At 36.7% G+C, this 12,112-nt stretch overlaps 1 protein-coding gene across 1 annotated transcript in view; it reads left to right on the forward strand.

Moving 5' to 3' along the window:
* The window catches only part of LOC150085960 (dynein axonemal heavy chain 8-like), a 1,559,705-nt gene that overhangs the window by 690,744 nt on the left and 856,849 nt on the right, over positions 1 to 12,112 (forward strand). The window contains exon 42 of the mRNA XM_090374756.1: positions 11,788 to 11,874. Coding sequence (XP_090230882.1) covers positions 11,788 to 11,874 — 87 coding nt within the window. The remainder of the gene's footprint in view (positions 1 to 11,787; positions 11,875 to 12,112) is intronic.

Consider the following 12,112-nt stretch of genomic DNA (forward strand, 5'->3'; position numbering starts at 1 on the left):
AGGAAAGGGATGAATCAGATTGGTCCACTGGATGTTGATGGTTCAACAGTTGAGGATCCAGCTCAGGTGGCTAACAATCTAAACGAGTATTTTGCATCTACATTCACACATGAGGAGTTATTCAGGAAGGGGAATGTCTTAGGTGAAGTAAACATTGGCAGTGAGCTAGATGATTTTCTAATAACTGAGAGGAAAGTGGAGGAGAAATTGTTGAAGATAAACATAAAAAAGGCACCCGGGGTGGATGGGATCTATCCAGTTATATTAAAGGAGGCAGCAAAGGAAGTAAGCAAACCCCTAGCCATAATTATGAGAGCTTCTTTGGACTCAGGGGAGGTACCTATGGACTGGAGATGTTCAAATGTAACCCCAATTCACGAAGGAGGATCAAAGGCTGACACAAGTAATTATAGACCTGTTAGTTTAACTTCGGTTCCAGGAAAATTAATGGAGGCACTGGTTAAAGAAGCACTGCAGGATCATCTGGATAAGAATTCAGTTATAGCTCAGACACAGCATGGTTTTGTTAAGGGCAGGTCTTGTCTGAACAATTTGATTGGATACTATGATGTAGTCACAAGAGAACTGGATGCAGGGAATAACTTTGATATTATATATTTCGATCTTAGAAAGGCTTTTGATACTGTTGCACATGGAAGACTGCTGCACAAATTGGAGAAGTGTGGCATTGGAGGCAAATTGCTGCTATGGATAAAGGGATGGTTGAGTGGCAGAAGACAGAGAGTGGTAATCAATGGACACTGCTCAACGTGGACTAATGTTATTAGTGGAGTTCCTCAGGGTTCAGTGTTGGGTCCATTGTTGTTTTCTGTATTTATAAATGATATTAATGATGGTGTATCAGGCTTAATGTCCAAGTTTGCAGACGATACCAAGGTTGGCAGGGTTGTTAAGGACACTACTGATACTATGCTGCTGCAACAGGATCTGGAAAGGTTGAGCAGATGTGCTGAGAGGTGGCAAATGAAGTTTAACATTGACAAATGTAAAGTACTACATATGGGAAACAGTAACCCCAGATCAACGTATCAACTCTGTGGTACTACGCTGGCAGTGGTAGAGAATGAAAAGGACCTGGGTGTAATTGTGCAGGCAGATATGAAGTTCTCTGAGCAGTGCAGACGAGCTGCAAGAGTAGCTCATGGTGTCTTGTCAATGATATACAGGAAATATTCTAGCAGGGATAGGGACAGGGATGTTATTATTCCCTTGTATAAGTCATTGGTCAGGCCACACCTTGAGTACTGTATACAGGTCTGGAGGCCTCATTTCAAGAAGGATGTAGAGCTGCTGGAACGAGTACAGAGAAGGGCAACAATATTAGTGAATGGAACAAAGGGTTGCTCTTACGAAGAAAGGCTTAAGTTTTGCAAATTACAGAGCCTAGAGACTAGGCATCGGCGAGGTGATCTGATAGAGGTGTATAAGGCTTTGAATGGCTTGAGCATGCTCAATGCCGATGGGATTCTTCCTCTTGCTCAGAATAATCACCTGAGAGATCATAAATTCAAATGGAGGAAGGACGGATGTCAGATAGATGTGCGGAAATTTGCCTTTAGCCAGCGGGCTGTTGGTTTGTGGAATAGACTCCCATCAATTGTTGTTGAAGTTGATAGCCTAAACAAATTTAAGGCTCAGCTGGACAGGTATTTCGAACTAACGGAGGGGTGAAATGGGAGTAGTGGTTGTTTTTTTTTTTTTTTTTTTTTTTTTTTGGCTGATGCTGAATAAGCTTGCTTTCTTGCATCATATGCCTCTACTAATGCTAATGCTAACAAACTTCCATCTGTCGTTGTAGAAGTTGATAACTTGAATAGATTCAAGGCAGAAGTAGACAAAGAGTTAGAGCGAGTGGATGGGTGAAATGAGAAATGTTTTTTTTTTTTTTTTTTTTGTTTTGGGTGATGCTGTATAAACTTGCTTTCTTGCCTTATGTGCCTTTACTAATGCTAATGCTAACTTATGGGTTGGTTTCTCACACACTAGTAGAATTTTTCTGTTTTTATCAGATAACTGTTTTCTACAACAGCATATTAGAGGGGTAAGAAGAGAAAGCTGTACCGTTGATGTAATTATTAGGAGTGACTCATCATACATCAAAAATGGCCAGGTAAAGGTGGTGCAGTATGGCCATAATTGCTGATGTGCCTAATAAATTCCTAAACCAACAACACATCCAAATAAAGAAACCACTAGGCAACAGTGATCACAGAATATTGATGTGGGGTATTCTATACTTTAAGATATACCTTATGTCAAGCAAAAGGGGGAAGGAGGATTTTGCTTACATGAAGTTGTCTGCTGCGATCTTAGACTGATTTAAATTTTTTTTCAGTGGGACCAGGTGATGACGTTTCCAGTTGCAAATTCTAAATGGGTGGTGTTCAGGGAAGTAATAATAGAAGTTATTTAGCTTATTATACTGACCAAGAAATACAGTTCAAGGTTTATGTTGGATGAACTGATGAGACTAGTGTTAAAGAAGAAAAATACATGATATTATTATGAATTGTCAGGGAATATGGAATCCTATATCAAGTTTGTTTGTTTGTTTGTTTATTTGGTTTTTAGGAGCATTAGCAACTAAGGCCATATTGCTCCGGGATATGCGGTGGTCATTCCCTGACCTTTCCGCATCCTATATCAAGTACAAACTTGTCTGCAGTCAGGTCACTTGGTTAGGGGGGGTTAGTCAAACCAAGGCAGATTATGAGAAGTATTTGGCTAAGAATGCAAAGCAAAGTAGTAAGGAAATCTTTGCTTATGTTAATAATAGAAGGAAAGGGATGAATAACATTTGACTCTTTGATATGAATAGCATAACTACTGATGATCCTATTCAGATTGCTGACAAAGTAAATAAATATTTTACTCCATGCGCAAGGAGTAAAATATTGTGATGGGAACACCTTAAGTGATGTAAGGAGTAAACTTAGTGATGGGAACACCTTAAGTACACCAGGTTGTAACTGGTAGTTAAATGGTTTTGTTATAACTAAGAAGAAAATAGAAGATCACATGCACACTTCCTAGCTATAGTAATTGAAGTACCTGGAATTGATGGGATTTATCAAGTTATATTAAAAGAAACAGCATAAGTGAATTTGAAGTATTTGATTAAGAAACTCTTAGCCATAATTATGAAATATACATAGAACCTTTGTATCATTTGAAACTTGCTGCCATTGTTATAGTATTGTAGAGTGAGTGATAGGGGAATTCTAATTTTTAGTTGTGGTAAATGCATAGCTCAAGAAGTTTGAATCATATAGGTTGGAGTTAGTAGGATAATTTTCTTATAAAATTCACAGTGTTTATTTAATTTTACATTAATTAATAATGTTAAGTAAGTTAACTTTATGATCATTATATTATAGCATAACCTATATCTCGAACTCAATATAGAACTAGATAGTGTAATATGTATCACTGCATTTAGGAATCTCTCAGTTTGGTGTAGTATTTTCAATTAATCAATTAAATTTATTAACCATATTAATTTTCATCGTTACTCAATTAAATTGTTTTTAAATGGAAATGATTCCCCAGACAGGAGCAGCAATGCAATGGGCACAAAGTAGCAGGGGTGCTGCAGCACTGGAGAGAAAGATTCTCCAGTGCATCACAGTCTAAAAAAATGTGCAACTTGTGAATTGTTTGCAGAATTTCTGGAACAGGACATGATCTAGCCTAGTAGAATGTCTTAGTGTGTGTGCTAGGTGCAGAGAATGCAAAGACATTCGGCACCAACTCAGCATTCTGATGGGCTTCTATGAGATTTCAAAGGTTATGATAGATGCCCTTGAAGGAACTAAAAAGGGGTGACTTGTCAAGCTCATAGCTGCCCAAATCAATGCCAGAGCTCACTCATGTGTATCAGGCAACACAGCGGAAATCTTCATGGCAGAATGCACTGGTCCAACATGAATAATTATTGTTGATGACTCAATTGTCGTGGAAATGGGAAATATATTGTGCAAAAAAGATCAGGGTATGTCCACCAGGGCAAAAGTTGAGTCCTTAATATTTGCTTCCTATTTGTGTCCTTAATCTTTTAAGGACACAAATAGGAAGCAGTGTATGATGAGAGCCTTATCAATGAATTCAACCCTGGAGAGATTGCTCAAGACTCATGGGGTAGAATTTTTCTCGGCATGGTCTGTGTTTGTTAACAATAGAGATTGTTTTTGCAGAGGATATGCTTAAATTGAAAGGGTGCAAGAATATTTGCTGATGCTATTGATGCAATGTTAGATAGGTCAGGAAACTTCTAACCCTTGCAGGAATGCACTGACTAATAGATTAATAGTAGCTGTAGGCAGAGTGACAGTGATTCTTGCACTACTTCTATTGAAATGAGCAGCAGCTTAGAAAGCAAATTGCTGAGGATTTTAAGAACTGGTGGGAGTCATCGTGGAACAAGTAAATACACGGGCTCTGTTACGGTAACTAAAAGTAAGAACAGGTGCATGTATACTTGCATGTACACCAATCCTAGGAGTATAGTAAATAAATCCGACAAATTTGAAATGCTGTTCAAGACATCAAAGGCAGATATCGTTGGAATCTCAGAGACATGGCGTTACTCAGATGTAAGGAATGCAAAATTGGAATTTGGAGAGTCAATGTGTACAGAAAGGATATGAAGGGAGGAGGGGTTATGCTGTTAGTTAAGAAACATATAAAATCTAAGGAAGTGCATCCAGTTGACATGAGTGGACAGTGCAATGTTGAGTCAGTCACTGGGAAAGCAAAACCCAGAGTAGGAGTGTGTTATAGGCCTAATGACTCTGAAGACCACAACAAACAACTGTAGAGACAAATAGAGTGGGTCTGTACATCAGAATGTCTTTTAGTGAGGGATTTTAACTTCCCAGATATTGACTGGAACTTGTATATTGGTCACTTGCAAACTATCAAGACTTTTGCGGATTTATTAGATGATTGTTTTCTACAGCAACATGTTTGAAAAGAAACCAGAGGGAGTAATACTCTTGATCTGATTACCAGCAGTGATTATTCATGAAGTAAGAATCTGCAGATAATGGAACCATCAGGTGGTAGTGATCACAGTGTAGTGATGTGGGAAGGGTTTTTGTTTTTGTAAAGGTGACTGGTGGGCTCAGGCAGTTTTTAAATTCTATACCTTGGGAACAACTGACAATTTTACCAAAAGCAAATTCTAAATGGGAAGCATTCAAGCAATTATTTGTCGAAGCTACTATTCTTTTCATATCAATTAAGAAATACTGTTTAAGGTTTAGGCATAAATAGAGGTCAGATAAACTATTGAGACTTGTGGCACAGGACAAAAATGCATATAATGCATATAAATTATCAGGTAACACTGAAGCCTATGGCAGATATAAGCTATTCTGTAATAAAGTCACAAAGAAGGTTAGGCATGCAAAGGCTGATTATGACAAATCTCTTGCAAAGGATGCAAAGAAAAACAGCAAAGATTTCTTTACTTATGTAAACTGTAGAAGGAAAGGGATGAATCAGATTCATCCACTTGAAATTGAGGGGTTTGAATGTTGGTGATTCTGTTCAGAAAGCTGTCAAATCAAATGAATATTTTGCATCTACATTCATACATGAGAAATTCTGTTAGGAAGTGGAGGCCAGAAGCTAATCAATCTCTAACAGAGAACTATAGGAACTAATTGTTTTGTAATAACAGAGCAAAGTGGAAGAGAAATTGTTGAAGTTAAACATGAGAGAGCCACTGGGGAGGATCCCATCCTATCCAGTTATGTTAAAGAACGCATCAAAGGAAGTAAGTAAACCCTTAGCCATAATTATGAGAGCATACTTGAACTGAGAGGAGGTCTCCACAGACTTGAGATGTGCATGTGTATCACCAGTTCACAAAGGGGGATCAAAGGGTGACATGAGTACAATCCTATTAGTTTAACTTCTGTTCTGGGGAAGATAATGAAGTCACTGGTTAAAGAAGCATTGCAAGATCATCTTGACAAAACTGCAATTATAGTTCAGACACTGCTTGGATATGTTATAAGGGGGAAGTCTTGTCTGACCAATTTGATTGGATACTATGATGTGGTCACAAAGGAACTGGATACAAAAAATAATTTTAATATCACTATACTTGGATTTCAGGAAAGCTTTTGATATTGCTTTAGGCAGACTGCACATGGCAGACTATTGTAGAAATTGGTGCAGTATAGCATTAAGGGCACGTTGCTGCTGTATATAAAGGAATGGTTGAGTGGGAGAAAACAAAGAGTGGTAATCAATGGACAGTGCTCTTCGTGGACTAACGTTGAATCCCCCTGATCTCGGTCCTGGAACCATAGTTGTTTTTTATATTTATCAATAATTTGATGAATGTGTCAGGCTTATTGTTCAACTTTGCAGATGATAAAAAGATTGGCAGGATTGTTAATGAGAGTATGTTACTGCAACAGGATCTAGAAATGTTGAGCAGATGGGCTGATAGGTGGAAACTGAAGTTTAACATTGACAAATGCAAAGTACTGTATATAGGTATACAGTACTTTGCAGTATAATGAAAAAGACTTAGGGGTAATTGTGCAGTTAGATATGTTTTCAGAGCAGTGTAGACAGACTGCCACAGCAGCTCCTCGTATTTTGTCAGTGATATACAGGAATTTTACTAGGAGGGATAAGGAGGTGATTATCCTCTTGTATAAGGCAATGGTCAGGCCACACCTTGAGTACTGCATGCATGTCTGGAGGTCTTATTTTAGAAAGTATGTTATGGTGCTGGAATGAGTACAGAGATGGACAACAAGATTGGTGGGGGGAACAAAGAGTTGTTCTTACCAAGAAGGGCTTAAGTTCTGCAAATTGCAGTGTCTGTTGACTAGGCCTCTCCCATGTTATCTGATTGATCTGTATAATGGTTTGAGCAAGATCAATGCTGATGGAATTCTTCCTCTTTCTTAGATTATGCACCTGAGGTGGGTATAAATTCAAATTGAGGAAAGCCAGTTGTAGAATAGATGTATGGACATTTGTTTATAGCCAGCAGGTGGTTTATTGCCGGAACAAATGTTTGTAGTGAATGGATAGGTGAAATGGGAAGGTGTTTTTTTTTTTTTTCTGATGCTGTTTAAACTTGCTTTTTTTGGCATCATATGCCTCTACTGTTGCTAATGCTAACTAGAAAGCAACGAAAAATTAAAGCTGAACTGAATGTTTTGATATCTGTTGAAGTCTGGGTTGAGTAGTTGTCGACCTAGATTGTTTTATTATGGACTTTACAGCACAAGGGCAATAACACATTAATGTGCTGTGGAAAAGGCTTAAAGAAAATCATGAATTAAAAACCTCATCGATATCATCATTTAAATATGTTATATCATGTGTGTCTATGGGTGATTAAATCGTACAAATGGCTTCTTTTGAACTGTCAACTTTCTATTCCTTTTCTTGCACAACATTCTGTTTTCTGCTATATTGTTATCACCAGCTGGAGTAATCTCTTTTTCATTTAATGCTTGCATGATACGATCAGTCCACCTTCATCTTGGTCTGCCTCTGGGCCTATTACCAAATATTTTAGCTTCAAATATCTACTTAGCTAATTTTTCTTCACCCAGGCCTCCTGTGTGCCCATATCATTTTAAGTTTGTCTCCTTACATTTTATTGGATATTTATTAACCCATAGTTTTCCTTATTTCCTCATTTGTAATGTGGTCTTTCCATTACTTCTGTTAGTTCATATATTTTTCTGAAAACGCATTTCTGAAGATCCTGATATTTGAAATTCTTTTGTTAGCTATCGGTTCTGTGAGTTAAAGTGACTAAAAACTGTTGTGAACAGCTAATTACTCATTTTCTCCAAATGAATGAATGTCTATAACTGGCTTCCTGCACCTTCTTTCTATGTATAACCTTTCATCTTCATTAATGATTGTTGTCATTAGATACCAAAAAAAAAAAAAAAAAAAAAAAGAAAATTGCAAGTCTGCTCTATTGTTTAGTTGAAAAAATAGTACCAATTCCTGAATTTATATTGATAATAACACGGATGGTATCTTCACCTTGTCGTGGTGATGGGGCTTGCATGCTCTGACAACCTCGAGAGCAATGCCAGCAATAGCATAGCTACTAATAGGTTTTCCCAAGCTGGTAGGAGCCAGACTAAGAGAGAAACCTGGGAGAAGGAAACTCCAATTCAAATCAGGATAGTTGTGACTCTTTAGCCCAGCAAGGCAAAATACCTAGCAGAAGGTGCTCTAAATAACACCTCCTAATGAGGGCAGCATCTCCTACAGTGGGGATAGAAGCTATCTGAAATTCACCTGACAGCTTAGTGATATATTATGTCATTACAGCATTGCGATGCAGAACACCAGCAGGGAAATTACTGCATTACTATATCCCTAGAACAATTTCCATGGCAAGAAAACTACAACAACCTTCCCCAATTTTCTGCTGTCCCTTTAATGGGATAGGGTGCTAATAATCCTCTAGCTCAAAATGGTGACTCTTTTTTGAATTGGAAAATGGAATGTCAGAATGCTGTTTGCTGTGGGAAAACCTAAGAATGTGATCCAGGAGATGAAAAGACTTAATGTACAGGTAATGGGGCTATGTGAAACAGATGGCCCAGTTCAGGCACATGTGTTTCCGAAGACACAACCTTTTACTACTCTAGGAATGATGTTACTCCAGTTGAAGGGACAATGTTTATATGTTAAAATAATTCAAGTATATGCTCTGCAGGTTGATAAGGAAGATATGAAAATTGAATGTTTCTATAGAGAGCTTGAAAGAAGTAGTCAAATTAACAAAGAAACAAGACCTAAATATTGTTATGGGAGACCTGAATGCTAAGGCTGGAAAAGGCAGATCTGGTGAAACTGTAGGAGAATTTGGTCTTGGGGCAAGGAATTAAAGAGGGGATTGGCTGATACAATTTTGCCAAGATGAGTGCTTGATGATTGCTAACACCTGGTTTCAATTCTCCAAGATACAGCTCTATACATAGAAGTCGCCCCTAGACAGCCCACAAAGCATGGTCAGAAGCTAAATTAACTATATCATGATCAATTGGCATTTCTTGAGCAGTATTAAAAACACCAAGACATATCCCAGTGCAGATATTGATTCAGACCACAGTTCAGTCGTAACCGAGACAAGCTGAGATTGAAAATTACTAGGAGAAAGCAACTGATGAAGAAGGTTGACTTAGAAAAGTTAAAAGATCTAGAAACATATCAGTTAATGAAGACATGCCTTAATGAAAGAATGCAACACATCCATAGGCAGGAGGGGAGGGGAGTGGAAGATCTTTGGAAGAGTTTTAAATCTGTTCTGACTGAAACTAGCTCAGAAGTTCTAGGTTATGGAAAATGTCTGAAGAAGGACTGGTTAATAGATGAAATTTTGACAGTCATGGAGAAGTGAAGAACATTTAAGAACTGTAATGCAATAAGTTACAAGGAAGTGAATACACTGATTAAGAACAAAATTAAAGGAGCTAAAGACAGCTGGATCACAGGGAAATAGAAGCTCTGCAAGAAAAACATGATGATGATTTCAATCTTCACAAAAAGATTAAAGAGATTTCAGGAATTATTAGAAGGAAACAACCAACTTCAATCGAAAATGCAAAGGTGAGATTATCATGGAAGAATCAGAAAAACTGGACAAGTGGACTAAATACATAAACAACCTCTTTGCTGAAGTGAACGTGAACTAGATGACAACAATGGTGTAGTGGTAGGGCCATCCATCCTAAGATTCAATGTGTATAGGGTGATTAAATAAATGAAGAAGGGAAAAGCCAAAGGACCTGACGAAATTATAGCAGAAGTAGTCAAATTTCTCGACTACAAAAACACCGACATTCTTGTTGAATTATTTAAATTTGTTACATTTGGTTAGTTTTGTTGTATGGTGCCGAGACATGGACACTGAAAACTAACACCTGAAGAAAACTAGGAGCATTTGAAATGTGGACATACAGAAGAATGTTAAAGATACCACGGACAGCAAGAGTGACCAATAGAGTGTCCTGCAGAGAATTGGAAAAACCCAGGAATTTCTGAAGGAGGACATAAAGAAAAGAAAAACGCCATATCTTGGATACTTAGTTAGGAACAACAAATATGCAATTCCACAGCTAATTATTGAGGGAAGAATGGAAGACATACATCATGGTGTGATAACATTAAGAATTGCATAGCACTTATTACTGAGCAGCTGTTCAGTGCTGAGAGAGAGAGAGAGAGAGAGAGAGAGAGATTGATTTGCTGTTGTGGTTGCTGACCTCCGTTAGGAGATGGCACACAGAGAAGAGAAGCAGCATGGAATTTAAATTTAGACAATCAAAATCTTGTTTTCATTTGACTCACACCTGTAGAAGGAATTTTTATGCAGATTGGTAGTCAGTGAGTTATAACCTGTTGAAGTTTTGCTGTATGTGCATGATTTTTATTTATTTATTTTAACCTTTGTATGTATTCCACACTCTTTCCTGCTATTGTCTTGTAGCATATTCTTTTTTCCTCCATTTTTAATTTTTTCATTACCTGTCTGATATGTTCCTTTTCTTTCCATTTTAAGGCACCATCCATTAATATCCTCCCATTGTTTCTAAGTTATTTCCCTTAATCCCATTTATTCTCCATATGATTCCTGATATGAAAAATTGGGAATGATCAAGCGTTTTCTTCCTGATAATCTCATTATTCACAAAACCACTCTCAATTTTGACACCCTCATCACTCATTTTTCTTCATGTTGGCATCTCCCTTATGAAATATTGCATCTCTGATTATTAACTTATAAATTTAGATTTTATTTTTACTGACCACATAACGTGCGCACGCACACACACGCACACACACACACACACACACACACACACACACACACACACACACACACACACACACACGCACGCACGCACGCACGCGCACACACACACACACACACACACACACACACACACACACACACACACACACACACACACACACACACACACATCATGTCGCAGATTTTTCATAACCAGCTAATTTCTGAGAAATCTATTAATTAATGATATTATTGTTTAGTTACCATTGTCGTAACTATTGTATATCTTTTTTTATACCTAATGACATTGTATTTAGGAAAACATTTGTGCAATCTTAATTTGGGAAAAGATCTATATAGTTGCTATAACCATTTTAAAGTTAACAAGTTTGACCCTCCACTCACTCTTGTAAAATATTTGAACATTTATATATAACAGATTATTTACGTACCCACAACCATAATCCCCCAGTTTATTTTACTATTCTTCTTTTTATCCATTTAAATCAATTAATTCTGCTCTTCTGTTATTTTCTTAACAGTTAAAGTTAGTTTTTAATTTTAAAATTTTGAATTTCAATTTTGATTTTTAAATCTTTTTAACTTGACATAAGTATTATTTTTAGTATCATGGCTGTTTTATCTATTGGATTACAAAATGCTCAGTAATGAGAATAAGATTAAGAATAGAAAAAGAAAGTGAAGTAGCATTGTATATCGAATAAGTAAGCAAGAGTAGCTTTGTATGTATTAGAAACAGCATAAAAATTAAATTCTCCTAATTTGGGTGAATGCCTGGAAAACAATCATTACATGAAAAAAATATATCAATATTCAAAGAGTTAGACATTTTCTCAACTTGCAGTAGTATATAGCTGATTCATCAGAATTTCTCGAAATGTGCTTTCATAAATTAGCAGTGTTTCATTTTAGACAGTTATTTTTTTTTTGTTTATTGGTTTACTTAGAATCCTGGATATGCTGGAAGACAAGAGTTGCCCGAAAACTTAAAAGTGATGTTTCGGAGTGTTGCTATGATGGTCCCAGACAGACAGGTAGTTTTTTTATTATTTTATTTTAAAAATTAAATATAAACAGTTCTATAATGAATTTTTTGTATAAAAGCATTTTCAAGCTGAAATGAGTGCTAAAACCGAAAATTAAGGATGAAATAGAAATTTTGCATAATTGTAGAATTGGTGATTAACATAAATAAATTTTATAAATGTTATTAGATATATAATTTGTTTGTGTCCCTCTGTCTATGACACTCTGAATTTGAATATCTTAAAG

Source organism: Mastigoproctus giganteus, chromosome 5 (genome assembly GCF_048544385.1).
Source record: "Mastigoproctus giganteus isolate SK-2022 chromosome 5, ASM4854438v1, whole genome shotgun sequence".
NCBI classification, from domain to species: domain Eukaryota; kingdom Metazoa; phylum Arthropoda; class Arachnida; order Uropygi; family Thelyphonidae; genus Mastigoproctus; species Mastigoproctus giganteus.